Source organism: Gorilla gorilla, chromosome 23, assembly GCF_029281585.2.
Source record: "Gorilla gorilla gorilla isolate KB3781 chromosome 23, NHGRI_mGorGor1-v2.1_pri, whole genome shotgun sequence".
Taxonomy (NCBI): Eukaryota; Metazoa; Chordata; class Mammalia; order Primates; family Hominidae; genus Gorilla; species Gorilla gorilla.
In genome coordinates, this window is record NC_086018.1 from 41,312,514 (window position 1) to 41,334,099 (window position 21,586).

The following is a 21,586-nucleotide window of genomic DNA, read 5'->3' on the forward strand; positions in this document are numbered from 1 at the left end:
CATCTGGACATTATCTCAGTCACTGCTCACGACAACCCTGTGAGGAAGCTGCTTCTCATAGCCTCCCTCTACCAACAAGGGCCTGAGACCCAGACAATCAATAATGTATCTACGGACATGCTCCTGCCAAATCCACGCCCATATCCCCTGGGCTCCAGTTGCTGTGCCCTGGTCACCCAGCAGCCAGTGGCAAAAGAGGGCCCTGGGGACAGACACATCTGCTTTGAGAGCCGCGTGTTCCCTATGACAAGATATTGTTCTTCTGTGACAGACTTTGAACTCCCTCTGTTACAGGTTGAATTATGTCCCTTCAAAAGATGTTGGATTCGCAACTCCCAGTACTTGTGAATGTGACTTTTGTTGGAAATAAAGTCTTGGCAGATGTCCAGGTTAAGATGAGATTGTTAGGGTGGGCCTAATGCAACATGACTGGTGTCCTTATAAAAAAGGAAAATTTGGACACAGAGCCAGACACACATAGAGCTGAGACAACGTGAAGACAGAGGGAGGATGCCATCTATAAGCCAAGGAATCCCTGACGTTATCAGAAGCTATGAGAAAGGCCTGGAACAGATGATCCCCTGCAGCTCTCAGAAGGAACTACCCTGCCCACACCTTGAGTTTGGACTCCTAACCAAGAGAATCCATTTCTGTTATTTAAGCCCTAGTTTGTTACTTTGTCATGGCAGCCCCAGGAAACTGATACAGGTTATTAGTAATTTATCAGACTATGGGGCAACTAGAAAAACAGTGGTAACAGGGGCCACATAAAAATACCTGAAGTAATGCCTGAGGTAAGGTGGTGGGTCAAGCCTGTAATCCCAGCACTTTTGGAGGTTGAGGTGGGCAGATCACCTGAGCCCAGGAGTTCCAGAGGCCTGGGCAATATAGCAAGACCCTGTCTCTACAAAAAAACCCAAAAGTTAGCCAGTAGCAGTGGAATGTGCCTATGGTCCCAGCTATTCTCGAGGCTGAGGTGGGAGGATCACCTGAGTTCCAGAGGTTAAGGCTGCACTGAGCCATACTGTACTCCAGCCTGGGTGACAGAGTAAGACTCTGTCTCAAAAGAAAACCAAAATGCCTGAGGTACGCATGATATTAAAGGAAACAGCAAAGGGCAAATGCATGCTGACTATCTGATCACCACTATGGTAAAAACACACTTGGATGCAGGTGGAAGACTGATAGAAAACACACCAGCACAACTAAGACGCCTGCCAATTTCTTCTCCCTACTCTTCTACATCTTTCCAATTTGATTCAGCAAATGTGGACTACTCTTGTAATTATTTTTTTGTTTTTGAGATGGAGTTTCACTCTTGTCGCCCAGGCTGGAGTGCAATGGTGTGATCTTGGCTCACTGCAACCTCCGTCTCCTGGGTTCAAGTGACCCTCCTACCTCAGCCTCCCAAATAGCTGGGATTACAGGCATGCGCCCAACTAATTTTTGTATTTTTAGTAGAGACAGGGTTTCGCCATGTTGGTGAGGCTGGTCTTGAACTTCGGACCTCAGGTGATCCACCCGCCTTGGCCTCCCAGAGTGCTGGGATTACAAGTGTGAGCCGCCACACCCGACCTCTTATAAATTTTATACAATTGGCTTAAAAATGTATTTGGACCATGAGAAGATGGAGGTATATAAAATCATGGGCCAAATTGTGTCACTTCAAAATTCCTTTGTTGAAGGAATTCAACACCCAGCACCTCAAAACGTGACTGTATTTGGAGACAGGGCCTTTAGAGAGATAATTAACTTAAAAATGGAGTTTGTAGAGTGGGCCCTACTCCAATATGACTGTGTCCTTATAAGAAGAGAAGATTAGGGCCAGGCGCAGTGGCTGGCCAGGCGAGGTGGCTCACGCCTGTTATCCCAGCACTTTGGGAAGCCGAAGCAGGCGGATCACAAGGTCAGTAGTTCGAGACCAGCCTGGCAACCATGGTGAAACTCCGTTTCTACTAAAAATACAAAAATTAGCCAGGTGTGGTGGCACGCCTGTAATCCCAGCTACTTGGGAGGCTGAGGCAGGAGAATCACTTGAACCCAGGAGGTGGAGGTTGCAGTGAGCTGAGATTACACCACTGCATGCTTGGGTGACAGAGCAAGACTCCATCTCAAAAAAAAAAAAAAAAAAAAAAAAGAAGAGGAGATTAGGACACAGAGAGACACTAGACACATGCATGCAAAGTGGGAAGACCGTATGAAGACACGAGGAGAAAGAAGGTAGCCACCTGCAAGCCTGACAGAGGAGCGGGCCCTCCGAAAAACCAACCCTGCCCACACCTCGATCTTGGACTGCAGACTCCAGAACTGCGAGGCAATACACTTCTGTTGTCTAAGCCACCCAGTCTGTGGTATTTTGTTATGACAACCCTGGCAAACTAATACAGGAAGCCAAAGGAAGGAGAACGTTCCCATGGCTCCCAACTCTGTAAGCTGGAGCAAAGCAATAGGCAGGGTGTGCCCAGAGGGTACAGCTGTATCACTCACCCAGGCAGTTGTGTCCATCGTGTGCCAGCATGAAGCCATCAAAGCAGGTGCACCTGTAGTTCCCCGGGATGTTGATGCACTCGTGGACACAGCCCCCATTGTAGTAGTCATTCTCACACTCGTCAATGTCTGCAAAAGGAAGGGCATGAGAGTTGTCAGAAGAAGAGCCTGGTGGTCCCCTCTCCCAACACCATGGAAGCCACCGGGATCTGAGTGATTACGGGATGATTCAACAAGTATTCACTTCAGTCCTCCCTGGGAGCTGAGGACTCAAGTATTATAAAAAGGCTAATCATGTGTGGGGTGCCTTCCAGTTCCTACCACAGTGAACAGACAAGATTCACACCTAGTTCTGCCTCCACGGAGCCAGTGTACAATTTCCGAAAACTAGCTCTCTTGAAGCAGGGGGTATTGAGTAAAATTAACTGCACATCCCCCAGAAGTATAATCTCTGGAATGAAAGAAACGTCCACTAACTCCTCCAGTGTCTTTCCACATCAGTGTCTGATGCCTGCATTTCAACTGCTCCAGCTTCCTTGCTGTAACAAAGGCTCCTGTCTCATAAACAATGGCCAGTAGCCTAGATAAAGGTCACCCTTTTTGCTGTTTTAAGGCTTTTGCAACATTTCCCATCAGGGGTCAAAGGGCTATCAATTCTGGAGTTCCAGAGAGATTTGAGATACCCTGGAGAATGATAGGAACACTCCTAGTTAACCTTGTCTGAGCTGCTTCCACGCCCAAGTCCTGCTTGTAAGGCCATGTCATTACCTCTTCAATCCCACATTAACTCAGTGATACAGGCACCATTCTCACTATTCCAATTTTGCAAGAACACTGAAGAAACCAAGGCACAGTGAGGCTAAAACCTTGTGGAAGGTCACACACCTAGGAAGTGGCACAAATGGGATTCGAATCTGTGGGATTCAAACTTGTGGGTTTCGGAGCCCAAGGGGCCTAACCCCGGTCACACCTGGCCTCCTTGGGAGGGCACCAGGCACAGTGAGAATTTGCCAGCCTGGTGGTGCCGGCTCTTCAGCAGGGTCTTCAGCATCCCCCTGAGACCCCTCTGGCCTCACTCATCTCAACCGGCAGTCACCCTGACCTCCAGAGGCTCCGAGACACGCTGGGGAGAGAGGAGGGCTGGAAGTGTCCCCCACAGGGGAACTGGAACCGGAACCGGAAGTGCAGCACTAAGTGGAAATGGAAGTGCATCTCTGGAGACGACGGAGTAGGAAGCCGGGGTCACTCCCCTATAGCGTAGAAGAGGGATTTTTGAGGCTGGATTCCAGCTACGAAAGTGGGGCTGGGGCCATCATGTAGAAGAAGAGAGCCTGTAGAAGGCAGGCCTAGCTTCCCTCAATTGCTGGAGGAGCTGCCGCAGGGAGACACGGAACTCCTTGCTTTCTCCATGCTGGTCTGGAGAGCAGAGCTACTCACAGTGAGGGGAACCCATGGGGCCAATGAACGTTCAGGGGTAGGAGTGCCGGTCTGCAAGGTAGAAGCTATTGCAGGAGGTAGTGAGCTCCCTGACTCTGGAGGTGTAAGCACTGCCCTGACGCCTGCCAGAGATGCTGCAGAGCAAAGGCGATAACAAACAGCAGAAGTGAACGCGCCAGAGTAAGGGGTCTGGGCTGTGCAGCCACTCTTGGTGTCCGTGCAGCCACTCTTGGTGTCTACCTAGCCACAGCGAGGGAAGAACAAAGTAGCCTGGGCTGGGTCACCAAAGGATCAAGAGATAGAAGTCCTCTCCTAATCTGCCTACAGGGGCACCTGCATCAGTTCTCAATTCTGCAGCTCATTTGAATTGTTTTGTTTTGTTTGTTTTTAGAGACAGGGCCTCACTATGTTGCCAAGGCTGGACTCAAACTCCTGGGCTCAAGGGATCCTCCTGCCTCAGCCTCCCTAGTAGCTGGAATTATAGGTATATGCCACTGTGCCTGGCTCTGGGCTGTTTTTAATTCTGATATTTAATACACTTATAAATTACAAATAAACTTAAGGGAGAAAGTGATATTTTATGTTTATTGAAAAGGCACATAGATTTTATTTATTTATTTATTTATTTATGATGTATTTATTTATTTATTTATTTTTTTGTCAGTGTCTCCCTCTGTCGCCCAGGCTGGAGTGCAATGGCGCGATCTCAGCTCACTGCAACCTCCACCTCCCAGGTTCAAGCGATTCGCCTGCCTCAGCCTCCCGAGTAGCTGGACTACAGGCACGTGCCACCATGCCCGGCTAATTTTTTGTATTTTTAATAGAGATGGGGTTTCACCATGTTAGCCAGGATGGTCTCCATCTCCTGACCTTGTGATCCGCCCACCTCGGCCTCCCAAAGTGCTGGGATTACAGGTGTAAGCCACATCGTCCGGCATAGATTTTAAAAAACTGAGAGATACTGATTACTTCCCAGTCTCTGTTTGCAGCCCTGACCTTTCTCCAGAGCCCCAGATAGACTAATGCAACCACCTCTTCCCCTGGGTATTCCAAAGGTACTCCAAAGGCAACAAAGCTCAACTTTAACTCATCAACCTACAGTTACCTGGGGTTCCTCATCCTGGTGAATATTGTTTTCCTCCCACTGCTTCCTTAACATCAAATCAGCTACCAACGCGTGGTTTTTCTACACCCTTAATATCGTTACAGTCTGCCCACTGGCCACTTATTTTCACTACCTGTCAGCATGAGTATCACCTCACACCCGATTTGACTCAGCAGCCCCCAAACTGTTCCCTCCCTCCTTTCCTCCTTCAAGCAGGTGATTCAGGGGGAAGCTGGCCTGGTCCTAACTCTGTGGGTGGAGACTTAACAGTCTTATCCAAACAGCACGTGCCACTAGCAATTGCTGTTGGTCCCAGGGTTGGTAGGTGACTTAGGTTGGATCAATCAGACTGAGGAAAAGGACTTTTATTCTATGCTTGGGTAAAAGAACTTTCTCTCATCTTGTACCTCAGAAGGAGGTATCTACTCCTGAAATATACACCAGCCCTTTTAATTCTCACAGCAACATTCGGAAGTAGGTGTTTTAACTTCATTTTATGGTTGAACAAACTAAAGTGCAGAGAAGTTAGATAATTGCTCAGGGTCACATAGTAAGTGGTAGGGCAAGGATCAGAACAAAGGTCTTTCGGTCTATGAAGCCCACGTCCTTTCTAATAAGTTAGAATGCCTGTGACGTGCCAGTCATTGATAAAATGCTTTATACATGATACAATATTTCACCCTTGGCACATTTATACTGTGTACTGAGAAAGTACTATCCAATCATCCAAATACCCATTTACCCATCTATCCTTCTACTTGTTCTGCATCTGTCTATACACATACACACATACACACATGTGTGCATGCCTATCTACCCAAATAACCAACCAGCCAGCCATGCATCCTTTCATCCAAACACCCATCTACTCTTCCACTATCCATCCATCTACTCACCCTCAACCTATCCATTCAAATATCTACTCAACCATTCTTCCATTTATCTATTTGTGCTAAAATTTATCCATCTAAATATGCAGTGTGCTGACCACCCTTCCATTTCTCCAATCACCTATTCACCCATCCATTTATCCAGCCAAATGTTCACCCATACATCCAAACACGCATGCATGCATCCATCTGTCTAAATATTCAACCAGATGCCTATCTTTCCATTCATCTAAGCACTGACCCATCCAAACATCCATCCATCCATCCATCCATCCATCCATCCATCCATCCATCCATCCATCCAGATGAGGAATCCTCTCATCTGTATATTCATTGATTCAAATACCCATCTTTCTATCCAAACACATGTACACTCACACTCATGCACACACACGCACATTCAAACACCTACCTACCCATTCATCCATCCAAACTTCTATTAACTCACTGATTCCTTCAAATATCCCTCCAAACAGCTTACAAAATACATACAACAATTTTTTCAAATAGAATAAGATGTTAGTATGAAGAAAAATAAATGAGGGTTGAAGAATAAGATAAAGCTGGTGAAAATATACAAAAACACATTTGATAACTGTAGCACAATGACAGAAGGTGGGCTGTGAGCATCCTAAATGCCAAGACAAAGAAAGAAACACAATCAATTATAGAGTTGCTGCATTTATAAGATGTAATCCAACTGGCTATTTTAATGGTGGTAAGGTCTGAGAAACGTCAGACCTCCTAGTTAGGGGATGTCTTCCCCTAGTTAAGAATATCATACACTTTAATTTTCCTGGCACAGTACCAGTTTATGCCTGTTGTCAGGGCGTAATTATTAACAGCAGTTATTAACCTTTTCATTATTAAAATGATAAACTATCTGATCACCATACCCATAAGGCATAATAAAGATATCGTTGAATAGTCAATAAAACAACTCTAGCCATTTCCTGCCTTTAACTCCCCATAAGGTAGGCCACAATAATTGCCAGTGGGCTGGAGAGTGCAGGGATATTTGCTGCTTGCATTTCTTTCCTTAATCCATCCCCAATTAGTTCTCCCAGACTGAGCATCTCTCAGAACAACCAGTTCCTCTCCAATCCCCAGGCCTGCTGTGGCAGCCAGCTTTACCTCCCAGTGTCCTGGATGGAGGACATCGGCTCCTAAACCAAACCTTCCCTGATTTTCCATGTTTGTACCTTGAAATTTTGTTCTAAAATCATGTAAGCCTCCTCCTTTAATACTTAAGAGATAAACACACAAACAAGCCAGCTAAAAAAATCTGCCAAAGCAAGTGGATTTATTATTATAAAAACATATCCAGGAGTCGCTGCCCCTGGAAGAGGCACCACAGACCTCCAAGACACTCATCAGGCTCAGACCACTTTTTCAGGACTGACAGCCAGAGAACAAGAAACAGGCAGGTGGAGCGGGGAGATGGTAAAGCAATGGAGGGGACAGAGCACAGCTCTACGGATGTTTATTCTTAAAGGGCTGTTGTGGATGAAATTGTGTCCCCGCAAAAAGATATGTTGAGGTCCCAGCCCCCAGGACCAGAGAATGTGATCTGACTTGGAAGTAGGGTCTTTGCAGATGTAATCAAGTTCAGATGAGTTCATACTAGATTAGGGTGGGCCTTAATACAATGCTGCTGTCCTAAGAAGAGGGAAATTGGACACAGACATACAGGGAGAAGCATACCATGTGAAGACACACAGATATGCAGAGAGAAGGCAGCCGTGGGATGATGAAGGCAGAGATTGGAGTGAGGCAGCTGCGTGTGTGAGGCCAGGGTAAGAGCTGCTGTCACACAGAAGAGGCTGAGGCTCAGCATTGCTGAGGACCTTGTCTTCAGGCCCCCAGCCAGTGGTTGCATTCAAGTGCAGGCTCTATTCCCGCATTTGGAGCCACATCCTTGGGGTATGTGAGATGAATATTTTTAAAAAGTGCTTCATGCTCCTAGCCAGGCACGGTGGCGCATGCCTGTAATCCCAGCTACTCGGGAGGCTGAAGCAGGAAAATCGCTTGAACCTGGGAGGCGGAGGTTGCCGTGAGCCGAGATCGCGCCGTTGCACTCCAGCCTGGGCAACAAGAGCAAAACTCCGTCTCAAAAAAAAAAAAAGTGTTTCATGCTCCAAAAAGTGGGGAAGAGATTTCATGGGTATTATTACTTTTCTTTCCAAGATCTGTACCTACCCTTGAGGTTGAGGAGGGGTGGTGACAGGGATGGTTCACATGAATGGAGAAAGTGGCAGGACAAAAGATCTGAGCAGCTTTCAGAGCCCTGACACAGGAGATGAGAAGTCCAGCAATTCACTCCAAGCATCCCTGTTCCTTCCCCTGCTTGGATTTTTTTTTTTTTTAATGAAAACTCAATTCCCAACAGAAGACAGCTCCCAGCATCTAATAGAGCAGAGAAAAGCAGCACAGAGAACTGCTCATTATGGAATTTTTGAAAGGTCACCCAGCTCCACTTTTTGTGTATTGAAAGGCAGCGTGCGCGCACACAACCCCAAGGCTGTGCTTCCGTGCCAGCAACGCAGGTTTGGAAACCATATAGGGTGAGGTGTTTTTTTTTTTTTTTTTTAATCACTTAATTCAAAATTGATTCTTGCTGCTTCATAAAATATACATTTACTCTGTGGTGTCTAGATTCTAAAAGATCCTATTGCAATGAATCAGAGAGCCTTTTCATTTTATTTTAATACTATTTTAGGGTATTTTCCTCAAAATCGGGACTGACTAGAAACCTTCTCAAAATTAAGTATTTTTAAAGCATCCCACTCTCTACTCTCGGAGATCATTACTGAAAATGTCTTCTCATTTCCCCCTGAAATTGGCATTTTTCTAGACATTCCTCAAGAACAGTGGAGACCAAACGCTCTAACAAAGACCCCTTTCCTGGCTGGGCGCTAGCACGTCCTCTCCTTTGTCTGGGGGCTTTAAGAAAAACCGTGCCCTCCTTAGATCAGGCAACCATTCGGGGAGAGATGTATGGCTTAGGAAGTTGAGTCCTTATTGATGAATAAATCTTAATCCGGTTTGTTGGCTAATTATGCTCCGGGGAAGGTAGTTTCTTGGGCTGCCTAGCAGGAAGGATTAAGCCCCTGTCTCCGGTGGCTCGGGGTTAAGCTCTGGGTTTGTAATGACTGAGTAATGAGACCCGCTCTCTGAGGGCCCCTGGCATCCATCGATCAGGTTTCCCTTCTGCAGAGACAATGCCAGAAGTGGGCCCAGCAGTTAATTACGGGAAAGGTCAAAGGGCACGTAAAACTAACACAAATCTATATACTTTTTCATTCCTAACTGCACACAATGACCATGGCTCAGCCAGAGGGTGGGAAGGTTCCCTCCCCTTTCCCACTCTGTGATTCAAGATAACCGTGGGGTTGGAGCTGCTCAGTGACCTCTCCCAGTCCGTTATGTGGCTTCAGACCTCCACACTTTGACTCATGCTGCTCCCTCTGCCTGGAGCTCCTTCCCCTCCACAAACATCTACTCACCTCTGCATCCTGAGCCCCAGCATCACCTCCTCCCTGAAGCTTTTGCTCATCTTCGAGCAGATCTAGCCCCTCCCCCAGCCCAAGCAGGCACTAGCATTATTCTTGCTTGCTTGTGTCTGTGTCCTCTGATGCTGCAAATCCATGAGAATGAGAACTGTGTCCTGTGCAGCTTGAGCCTCAGAAACGAGCAGAGCCCGAGCATGTTCAAAGGCATCCTCTGGGCATTGCATGAATGAACAATCACGACGGTGGCCTTGCTGACCGACTCTCATGACATGTCAGGCAGTCTGCAGGCCCCACACACAGGACTGCCCTGAGAGCTGGGTACCACCATGTCTATCTCACAGCAGCAAACCAAGGCTCAGAGACATTGCCTGTCCTGCCTCAGATCACACAGCAAATGCAAGGGGAGCCAGGAAGGGAGCCAGGCAGCTTGACTTCAGAGTTAGTGATGTCTCTGTCACAAGATCACATAGTCGATGGTTCTATTTACATCAAGTCTCCAGAAAAACCAAATCTGCTGAGAAAAAAAGCAGATGACAGGTTTCCTAACACTGGAAGGGCTGAAGACTTGGGGGGTGGTAGAGGATGGTCAAGGGGCATGGAGTTTCTTTTTGGAGTAATGAAAAGATTCTAACATTGGACTGGGCAGGGTAGCTCACGCCTGTAATCCCAGCACTTTGGGAGGCTGAGGCGGGTGGATCACCTGAGGTCAGGAGTTCGAGACCAGCCTGGCCAACATGTGAAACCCTGTCTCTACTAAAAATACAAAAAATTAGTCAGGCATGGTGGTGCACGCCTGTAATCCCAGCTACTCGGGAGGCTGAGGCAGAAGAATCACTGCGGAGGTTGCAGTGAGCCGAGATCATGCCACTGCACTCTAGCCTGGGCGACAGAGCAAGACTCTGTCTCAAATAAAATAAAATAAAATAAAATAAAATAAAATAAAATAAAATAAAATAAATAAAACAGATACTACCATTGATTGTGGTAATGGACTGGCAATGTGAATATACTAAAGGCATTGAATTGTATACTTCTAACGAGTGAATTGTATGGTATGTGAATTATATCGCGATAAAGCTGTTTAAAAATAAAAGTCAAACAAGCTAATGCTGTCGGTCTTCTTCTCCTGTGGGCTGGGATCTCTGCCTGGGTGAAGGGAAACCACAAGGAGATTGGCTCTGAACTGACCTCAAATGCCACCTGCCCAGCTTGGGGTCACAGTGGCGTGTGTTGCTCCCAAGAAGCAGGGGAGATTTCCCACCAAACCGATATGATGAAGACCAGTTAATTATTTCCTTTCTCCCTCAAAAATGCCCTGAAGCCCTTGCTGGGGGCTGCTCCTGGGCTCTGGCATCAGGACTAATGGTCGCTGAGGCAGCCTGGTCAAGTGAAAATGGAGCCATTGGCGCGTGTGAGATGGAAGCCAGGAGAGACCGCAGGGAACCTGCCAGGCTTGAGTCTAGTTCTGCCAGCCCTCAGTCAAGGCCCCTATTCCACCCTCCTGCCAATTACAGGCAGTCATTCCCCAATCCCCTTAGGGAAAGGCCAAGGGGAGGCCCGAGACCCAAAAACTGCAGGCTCTGTGGGGCTGCTCCATAGGCCCAGCCACCTCCAAGCTCAGGAGGACAATCACAAACAAGAAGTTGCCTGAAAACCTGGGCCAGCCCTTAGAATTGGTAAGCTGGATCCTAGAGCACCCTGGATTTTATCAAGGTGTAACTGAGGCCCAAAGGAGGGAGCTGAAAGACAAATCTTAGCAGATCGGGGGCTCACGGCAATTTGAACTCAGGGCTCTCAGCTTGGGCTTCTTTCTCTCATCTCGGGATCCAGCAGTGGGCAGGGCCTGCGCTGGCCTAGTACAATTCGGTTTCATTCCCTTTCTCTCCGAATCCCCGGGTGGACTTCCTCCCCATTGTAATAAAAATAACAGCAGTGGCAACTCCACACCAGGCACCACCTTGATGGTAACTGGCTTAATCCTCCCTACAGCCAGGCAGAAAGGTCTTCATTTCCCATGGCTCATAGAAAAAGAAACTGAGGCTCAGAAAACTTGTCTTTCCCAAGATCACCCAGCTAGAAGGTGGTGAAGGCAACATTTGAACCTGGGCAGGCTGGTCCCAGCCTCTACCTTCCTCACCTTGACACAGTTGTCTAGAGAAGACGGCATCTCTGTGAACCAGGAATCTGGGGCCCGCGGGCCTTGTGAAGGATCAGGCCACCTCCCTGCCTTCTTCCCTCCCATGACAGTGCTGTCCTGGGCCAGGCCCCTTGCCCTTAGCCTGGACCCTGGCCACAAGGGGCTGCCAGCCTGGAGCGGGGAATGACTCAGATACAGATGCCCACAAACTCATGTGCTCCTGCCTACAGACTGGCCAGGCCCAGGTCTGCCCGCAGGGCTGGCAGTGGGAAGGGACAGTTGGCTAAGCCCCACTGAAGCCCACCCCTCAAGCTGACAGACTGAGGCCAGCATTGGGCGCCATGGAAACGAGGAGCACCCTGAGGAAGGAGCTGCCCACAGCGAGGGTCCCAGGGGCCTGAGATCTCCTGCCCCCGCTGAACTCTGATGTCAGGATGCAAAGGCCGGAGAGGCCCACAGACTTGGCCCAGGCCACACAGGGCTGGAACCCGGTCTCCATGGACACACTCCCAGCTCCACTTCCCTCTGAACGAGAGGCAGGAGGTCTAGACAGAAGACATGGGGGTTCCTGGAGAGAGGGGTGCACCTTGAAGACCCTGGAGGGAGTCGGGAGTGATCGACGCCAGCAGCTGCTGTTAACCTAGACCAGGCGTCCAACCAGCTGGCTGGGGTTTTACACTCTTTCTAGCCAGAGGCTGCAGCCCTGGCCCATCTGGAAGCCCGTCTCGGAGCACCCTCTGAGACCTCCTGACCTTGCCCGTTCACACAAGGCCCGGAGTCCTCTTTGTCTCAAAGCCTTTAGGGAAGGCCATCATCCATTTCAGTAGCATTCAAAGGCACACAAGTCCACGGTTTATTTTCTTAGAAATAATGGTTTTTGCTGGTTAGCATTCCTCTGATGGAAAAACAAATACAGCCACTGTAATAAGAAGCGGCTAAGAGGAGGCGAGAGGGCCCAGAGGAAGGGGGCAGAGAGGGGCTGCTGCCTGGGGAGCTGGAGGACATGGAGGGTGGGAGGTGGGGGCAGAGACTCCTAACCCTGGGAGAAACGGGGAATTAGAGAAAAAAAAAAACCAACATGCAGACACTGGTGCAGCCTTCAACACATTCTCACAGACAGCGAGGCCCCTTCCCTCCTCAAATCTCTACTCAAATGCACATTCTGTAAGGCAGGTGTTGTGGCTCCCATGTGATGGATGAGGAAACCAGGGCTCAGAATGGTTAAGTCACCGCTGGCTCACGGAGTTAGGAGGGACCAAAATGCAGACCTCTAAATCCTTGCTACAAATGCTTCCACTGACCATCACAGCTGGAAGGAGCATCAGAGACCTGCTTCTGCTATGCTTTTCTAACCTAGCCCAGAGGACACCTCCTCTAAGAAGCCCTCCTGAATTTCTTCCCCTCCTCAGGCAGAGATATACACTTTCTCTACTTCATCCTGTCTTGTTTGTATTTTCATTGCTGCACTTTCCACATCCTGTTATGATCACATCTTTTCCAATCTGTGTTTCCCACAAGGCAGGTCAAAGGCAGGAAACATGTTTTGGCCCCAGCACCAAGCTTGGCACAGAGTACGTGCTCAGTGAACATTCTTGATACTCAACTGAATCCAGTCCAGTGCACACACATTTTACGGATGGGCAAACTGAGGCTCAGGGGTGAACTTGCCTCCAGTGTTTAAATGCAGTAGCATGAGCTTTTTATTTTTCCTCCTAAAAATGGTCATTGGCTCCAAGAACTCTGCAAGAGGCCTAAACTCTGCAGCAAAGCTGGCAAGCAACATTGCCTAATTGCTAGCTGACAGCAACTTGGAATTTTAAGTTATATCCAATTTCTTCCTTCCTGCTGGTCTGCTGGACTTGAGCACTTTCATCTTCGGCAGAGCACACGTTAGCATGCATAATTGCATGTTTTAAGACTTGAAGGAGAAGAATTTCCCCTTCTCTCCCCGCCAGCCTCCCACCTCCTACTGCCTTTCCTGGCCTCCCAAAAAGCAGGATTTTATCTGGAGTTTCAATAAAGTGTGTAATAATGATGATGAAAATGATTTAATAAGGTCATGGACATTATTTCCTAAGAAGGCCAAATTGGTTTTAAGATTTTGTTTTTCTGATGTTAAACTAAATGGATCACTGAGTATGTTATTAGGAATTTTGTTAAAACATTTTAATAACATGCTCTGTAATCTACCTAACTTCAGTGATTGACAAGTAGACCCCGGGGATATAAAATTCAGGAAGTGACTATTTACATTCATTACATACACGCTAATTTTGTGATCTCTGACGGCCATAAGGTTGTCATGTTTTTCCTTTTCACACAAAAAGAGGAACATAGCAATATATTTGATATACTGTGGCCCAAACAACAAAGTTATTTCCCCCAAGAGTTTTAATTATACTGTTTTGGAAAAGGCCCGAGTTGGAACTTGCAAGTGGAATAAACCACTTGAATAAATGGTTTAAAAAATTAAGTACACATAGAAGGGGTGATGTGTGCTGTTGGTTCAGACTAAACAGTGATTATCAGGAGGGTCTTAGTTATTTAAACAAGCCATTTGAGGGCGGTTTGCTCCTCGTTTGGGGCCTGGTCCTGATTATAAACGAGAGCTTTTAATTAAGATTAGTAGGACCCAATTCAAGCTATAATTTGGTCCTTTTCCCTAGCAAATGTCTATGAAAACAAGGCAATTAAGGTTAAATGAGTTGAAGCATTTAAAGGGGGTGAAATGCCCCTTCCTCACCCCCAGGCTGCCCCCTCAGCAGAATAAGCACAAACAGGCCTGGTTAATTCGGACCAGGAGGCCAGTGCGGGACTGGCCTGGCGGCTTCTGAAAGGCCCATGCCCCAGGGGCCGGATGAGCCGGGGATGCACACGCTTAGTTAAACGGAGAGGCAAGAGGAAACGGGGTGTGCAAAGGTCCAGAGGTAGGAACAAGCTGGCAAGTTTGAGGAACTAAAAAAAGACAGTGAGGCTGGGTGGGGAGGGATGGATAAAAAATGGCCGGGTGCGGTGGCTCATGCCTATAATCCCAGCACTTTGGGAGGCTGAGGCAGGAGGATCACTTGAGGTCAGGAGTTCGAGACCAACCTGGCCAACATGGTGAAACTCCATCTCTACTAAAAATACAAAAAACTAGCTGGGCATGGTGGTGCGCACCTGTAGTCCCAGGTACTTGGGAGGCTGAGGTATGAGAATCCCTTGAAACTAGGAGGTGGAGGTTGCAGTGAGCCGAGATTGAGCCACTGAACTCCAGCCTGGTGACAAAGCAAGACTTCATCTCAAAAACAAACAGAAATAACAATAATAGCTCCCAACACAGCGAGGCCCCAACTCTAAAATAAATCAAAATAATAACGGTATCACAAATGGTAGCTTCCAGCCCCTCCCATTCCCAGGTCCTGTCTCAGACCAGCCAGCAGCAGCAAGGGAGCGAGTCCGTGTAGAAGCAGAGGGGCTGTATAGCTCCCTCGATCCCTTCGTAGTGCAGGAGCCTCCCCTAATGCTTTCCCATGGGCTGATGGGGGCCTGGCCTGATGCTGGGACCCCTTGGCTGGTGGGGGACGAAACCCAGGCCCTGCTCCCTCTCAGCTGGGAGGCCTGGCAAGAGACAGACCTCTCTGGACCCAGTTTCCCCAGGCGAATTCTGCCATCGGTCCACACCAGTTATCCTTAGACTAGCTCTCTCTCTGTGCAAGCCTCTGCTTCCTCATCTGTAGAACCCTCAGAGTCTGTGAGGTTCTGGAGGCCTTCCTGGGTCCTCCCAGCATGGATAAGGGTCATTCACTGTCCACTGACACCAGCTCTGGGCCCAGCCCTGAGGGAAGTTACATGGGTCCTCACAACCTAGTGTGACAGGAGCACTGAGTGAGGATGCTCACAGCTGATAACTCCCCTGTCTGGGGGACCAGAGATGGCTTCCTGGAGGAGGTGACCCTGTCATCCAGTAAATGCCTTCCACACCCTGTGCCAGGCCCAGTCCCTAGCTTCCAGGGATGGGAGTTGACAGGTCCCAGATCCAGTCTTTGAGGAGCTCACATTCCAGGAGGAGACGTGGGAAAACCTAAGTGCAGTGTGGCATGGGCTAAAATGGTGGTGTGTATGGACCTGGGGTGAGCTGCAAAGAGGGGTGGCAGCTGTCACTCACAGGGACTGCCTCAACGCCCTTTGAAGTTTCTTCCAACTCCACACAGCCATGACTTTGCCTCAAGGTACTTCAGATTCAATCAAGAAAACAGTGCTTTATCTCCAGCCCTGCTCAGAGCCTTTCCCGGCTGTCTGAGGCACTCACCTGTCTGGCTACAGCAAGCCCTCTACCGGCATTAGGCTGACCGCAGGGGGCCCCAGGCCACTCCTGGACACAGATGCAACATGTCTCCACATGTGGAGGCCATGCCATCATCACACATGTCCACTGGCCATGAGACAAGTTGCCCTTGAAGGTGGGAAGAGAAACTGTTCCCAGAATGGGGGGCAGGTGGCCTCCAGGGCTGGATTTGCTAACAGGGATTTCTCAAGCAGCAGAAGTTTCAAGGTGACCTGGTGAAGTGGGTAAGAGGCTCGGTCAGCCTCACATCGGGCTTCCCACAACCCAGGCTCGGGTTGTGAAAATGATAGAGAAAGTACATTTCGGGCGCTGATTAGTTGGTGAAGACAAATCTTACAGTCCCTATGGGACAGCCAGTTAAAAGCAGGCAGTATCACCCAGCGGTCAAGAGGAGAGACCTTGGGAACTGCCGGTTTGGGGCTTAAATTCTAGCTCTCCTCTATCAACTGTGTGACCTTTGGCCAGTCACTTTACCTCTCCATGCCTCAGTTTCCTCACTTGAAAAATGGAAGGCATAGTCCCTATCTGGTAGGGTTCTTGAGAGGATTAAATGAGATCATGGACGTGGAACATGTAGCAGGGTGTCTGGAAGCAAACACTCAACATGGTGGTGAAGAACTGGGGAGAATGTGGCAGCCATGTCCTCGGGGCATGCTCTGCTGAGAGTCCATCCTCTATTCTTATCACAGCAAAGAGCAGTCAGTGAGATCTGCAGGACAGGGGGCTCACTGCCTCCAAGACTCCAACCCCAGCCTCAGCAGAACCCTACTCCAGCTCAGGACCTGCAGATGCAGGAACCCAGGGAGGAAAAGCAAGTTTCACCTACTGCAAAAATGACTGGAGGGTGCGGTAATTGATTATTAATGTCTGCTATGGCAGAAGGTGATGGCATATTTGCCATCCCTGAAGTAGGCTTAGTTGAACAAAGGAAAGTCTTCTTTCCTATGTGTTTCTTATTGTACATTCTTGATAAGCAGCCATCTGTGAATGACACACCTGACTGTTCACCTCTGTGGGGATATAAGTATATGCATATAGTTTATATGAACAGTCGATGAACCAGAATACCTCATTTCCCAACCATTTTAGGTCCCAGGAATTGTCGGAAAAGACAAAGCTTTAGTTCTTTCACATCTTGAACAACACTGTGATCATTGACATCAACATAGTGACGATGATGATGATCAGATATGTCATCATCATCTTCTTCAGCACCATCATCATCAGCATCAGCATCACCATCACCCTCATCAACAGCACCATCAACATTATCATCACCACCATCAACATTATCATCACCACCATCAACGTTATCATCGCCATCAACATTATCATCACCCCCATCACCCTCATCATCAATAGCACCATCATCATCATCACAGTAAGGGCAGCTAGTGCTTATATACAGCATCCTATGTGCCAAGCTATGTTCAAAGGCTTTAAATACATTAACTCATTTAATTCTCACACTATCTGTATGAAATAAGTACTAACATCTATTTTATAGATAAACAAATGGAGGTTAAATGACTTGCCCAGGCTACACGGGCAGGATTTGAACCCAAGCCATCTGGCAGCAAAGTCAATGCTTTAACCCCTATGCTGACCTTAATAGAGGCTGTTAACGCCCTCTTCTCAGAACAGAAAGCCACAGATAGGAATAACCACCTGCAGAAACACAGTGTGGAGAAACAGGTCTGTCAAACCTGGGCTCTAGTCCCCACCCAGGAAAGACCCTGCCCCCTCAGGCCTCCATTTTTCCATCTGTAAAGCAAGGACGTGAACATCTGGATGGTTTCCCAGCTCCCTCAGGCCACTGCTGCACATGGTGCCCCTTCAGATTTCAGAGCCCCCAGTTGTCTCTCCATAGTCCTTCCCAGAGAAGCCAGCAGGGATCTGATGGTTCTCCGTGTTTATGTGTTGGGGGTATGAGGTATATATGTGAGCACTCTGGCAGGCTGACTTGATTCAAATTGATGACTGTAAGTAGGTCCCCAGGGATGAGAAAACCAGAGTGCTAAAAGGACAGGGTCTACACAGGCCTCCAGAATCCACACCAACACTCACTCACTGAGGGTTTAGGAAGCCCATAACCAAACGATGTCCTCCTTTTGGTTCCTAACAATTGTTCTCATACTGTTAACATGGCAGCTCAACAGACACTGATTCATGACCCATCCTACCCTAAGTCTGTTATCAGGAATTTCCAGCTCATGCAGCCCCACCAGACCACAAGCTCCTGGAGACCAAGGACTACGTTGCACCATAACTATCACCTCCCAGGTATGCAGAACTGAGCGATTTTCAAAGGTCTTCACCATTCATAGTCTCATTTGAGCCTGAAACTACTTTGACAGCTAGTGAGAACAGGTGATGATGGTGATGATGATGATGATGATGATGGTGATGATGATGGTGATGATGGTGATGATGATGGTGATGATGGTGATGGTGATGATGGTGATGGTGATGATGATGGTGATGATGGTGATGGTGATGATGGTGATGGTGATGTTGGTGGTGATGATAATGATGATGGTGATGATGGTGGTGATGATGATGGTGATGATAATGATGATGGTGATGATGATGATGGTGATGATGATGATGATAATGATGATGGTGGTGATGATGGTGATGGTGATGATGGTGGTGATAATAATGATGATGGTGATGGTGGTGATGATGATGGTGATGATGATGATAATGATGATGGTGATGATGATGATGGTGATGATGATGATAATGATGATGGTGATAATGCAGATGATGATAATGACAGGATCATGGTGAAGACTTTGCCATCTGTATATGGAGCACACTCTACGGAATGAGTGCCTACTGTGTATTGGATGCCAGCCCCCAGTGCACTATACTGTGCCTCACTCAATCTTCAGGCTGACCTGTGATGGGGAGTATTTTTGGCCCGCACAACCAAAGGAGAAACTAAGGCTCAGTGAGGGCAAGTTACCACCCAGATGTTCACATGAGAGGTGGGCTGCAACCCAGGCTCCCCTCGAAGAGACCAGCCTTGTCTCTGCTTTCCTCTCTCTCATTGCACAGGGTCAAGATGACACCAGGGCCAGAACGAGCCCTTCCACAGACCCCACGCTCTGCACTCCCCTGTGTGGATATCTTACAGGTTGCTCATCTAATGTGAAGTCCAGTCTTGGCAAAGGAGAGCCAACTCAGACTAAATGTTTTCTGCAGACCCGCGCTAGTGCCAGGCCCTGCCCCATGAGCTGGGAACACGGCTACAAATGTAAAATAACTTCTCTAATTGAGGAGCTCACTGGGAGCTCCTGGGGGCATGGCCTGAGTTTGACAGCTTCAGTATGGTGGCCCTTACAGCAAGCTTATGGTGGGCCCTCAATAAATGAGCTCACAGTTCTGTGGGGGACCAAGACAAGTAATTATGACCTAGAGTCAGAAGTGTGATGATGGAGGGAAGCCCAGAAGCCTCTGGGAGCAGGGTAGGTACCCAATGCAGTCTAGCATCATGTGTGTGCATGTGTAAGTGTGTGTATATAAGTGGAGGTATCAGAGAAGACTTCCTGGAGGAGGCAAACCTAAAGAATGATTAGCCTTCAGATTTAGACAGGATACAGAAAGAAGGTAAGGAGCTCCAGGCAGGCAGAAAATCTGAGCTGGGGCTCACAAACATAGAGCAACCAAGTGTGTGTGTGTGCATGTGTGTCTGTGTGTATGTCTGTGTGTGTGTGTGTCTGTGTGTGCATGCGTGTGCGAGGACAGAGGTGTTGTTCAGTGTTTCAGGATGTGAAGGGTGGAGGCCCGAATTTGGCTGGAGAGATAGGGAGACCCCTGGCAGTTCCCGAAGCACATTCACAAGCCTCCTCTTGTCTCATCTTCATACCCAGCAGGACAAAACAATTTCCTTTTCTAGCAGGTGAGAACATGAAGCCTACAGAGCCAGTGAGCAGCAGAGCTGGGCTTGGGACAAAAGTCTGACTCCTAACTCGGGGGTCAAGCAGAGTAAGGAGTTAAAGCTGAACTCCGAAAAATTTTAGGGAAACAGGTAAGGCCTGCCGGGCAGGGGACAGCAGGAGAGGGCCTAAGGAGGAGCTGGGCTTGGGAAGGAAGAGGCCAGGTCAGTGGCTTAAACCAGCAGAGATAGGGGGGTCAACCATGGCCCCGCCTTTCCGGGACACTGGGTCTGGAAGGCAGAGTAGAGGGTCAGAAAGTGGTCACACCAGTCTCACATGTACCACTCGAACCAGCAAGCTAACCTCTGGCCCTGCCAGCAGCCTGGCCTGCCGCCCCACCAGGCTTCTCACTCATGGCCTCTTCTGTGTGCCTCCAGCCTGGCCTCCTTCCAGAGGTCTGTGGGTAGGCGCCAGCTCCCCACTTTGGGTTCTGGGCCCTGAGCGTGCCAGGAATATTACCCAACCAGCCATGATCCAGGGCGATGTCACCTGCCCAGCACTCAGCCTTAAATAAATGCTCAACAAATGCGAAGGATAAACACCACCAGCATCCCAGGGAGGAGTGGCTGCATCGCCCACAAAACTCTAGCCCTGTAAATGCCTTATACAGAAAGAGCAGGGACCCATCCTGAGCTCACATGTCACTTTCCTAATACAAATATCAAACTTGGAAAAATTCAGCTGGCAGGGCCCAGGGAGAAGAAAACTAGCTGCCAAAGTCGTTGAGTGGGAGTTACAAGACCTGGATTTCAGTCCTTGTCATATCACTGTGAACATGGGAATCTTGCAAAAGATGCTTCTCCTGTCTGAGCCTCAGCTTTCCTCATTTATACGATGGGTGCAGACAGGGAAGATTGGGACCAGTGAGCCCATCCAGGGGTGTCTGTCTGTCTCGGAGAGAGCTATTTCCAGCCCCCAGATGCCCAGTCCTGCCCCAGACCCATGGGGTGAGGACGGCCATGCAGACTCTCATGGACAAAAGCTCCAAAGGTTCCAATGGGCTTGGAGAGTCCTGGCACCAAACACAGCCAGAGCTGCTCTTTTCTCTCTAACTTTTAGCCTGCTGGGGAGGCAGTTTTTAATAGCAGGAGGGCTAACCAGCACCCCAGGTGCAGGGCAGAAAGGCTGGAGAGACAGATGGCACAAATCCACCAGTGTCTGTCCAAGCACTGGAACTTGAGACAGAGACCTACAGGTGGTTTTGAACTTGACGTTAGGGACCTTGGGGGTCGGGGGGCAAGCCCAGGTCTTTGCACTCCACCCCCATATAGCCAGTCAAGGACAGATGCACAAATACCTCATTCAATGCTTCATCTTAATTTCTTTTTCTTTCTTTTTTTTTTTTTTGAGACAGAGTCTTGCTGTGTCGCCCAAGCTGGAGTGCAGTGGCGCCATCTCGGCTCACTGCAACCTCTGCCTCCTGGGTTCAAGTGATTCTCCTGCCTCAGCTTCACGAGTAGCTGAGATTACAGGCATGCGCCACCACGCTTGGCTTTTTTTGTATTTGTTGTATTTTTAGTAGAGATGGGGTTTTGCCATGTTGGCCAGGCTGGTCTCAAACTCTTGACCTCAGGTAATCTGCCTGCCTCAGTCTCCCAAAGTGCTGGGATTACAGACGTGAGCCACCGCACCCAGCCAATTTCTTAAAAAGAACAAAAAGTTTCAAGCCCAGTTGAGAATCAGGCACCCAATGACTCTAACTCCACCCTTCCAGGGAAGCAGCTGGCATTTCCGAAAAGTTCACTGC

The 21,586-nt window shown here is 48.5% G+C and overlaps 1 protein-coding gene across 2 annotated transcripts in view; it reads right to left on the reverse strand.

Moving 5' to 3' along the window:
* Positions 1-21,586, reverse strand: part of SCUBE1 (signal peptide, CUB domain and EGF like domain containing 1) — a 143,011-nt gene that overhangs the window by 116,321 nt on the left and 5,104 nt on the right. For both annotated transcript variants that reach the window (XM_031005666.3, XM_055374812.2), the window contains exon 3: positions 2,488-2,616. In XM_031005666.3, coding sequence (XP_030861526.1) covers positions 2,488-2,616 — 129 coding nt within the window. The remainder of the gene's footprint in view (positions 1-2,487; positions 2,617-21,586) is intronic.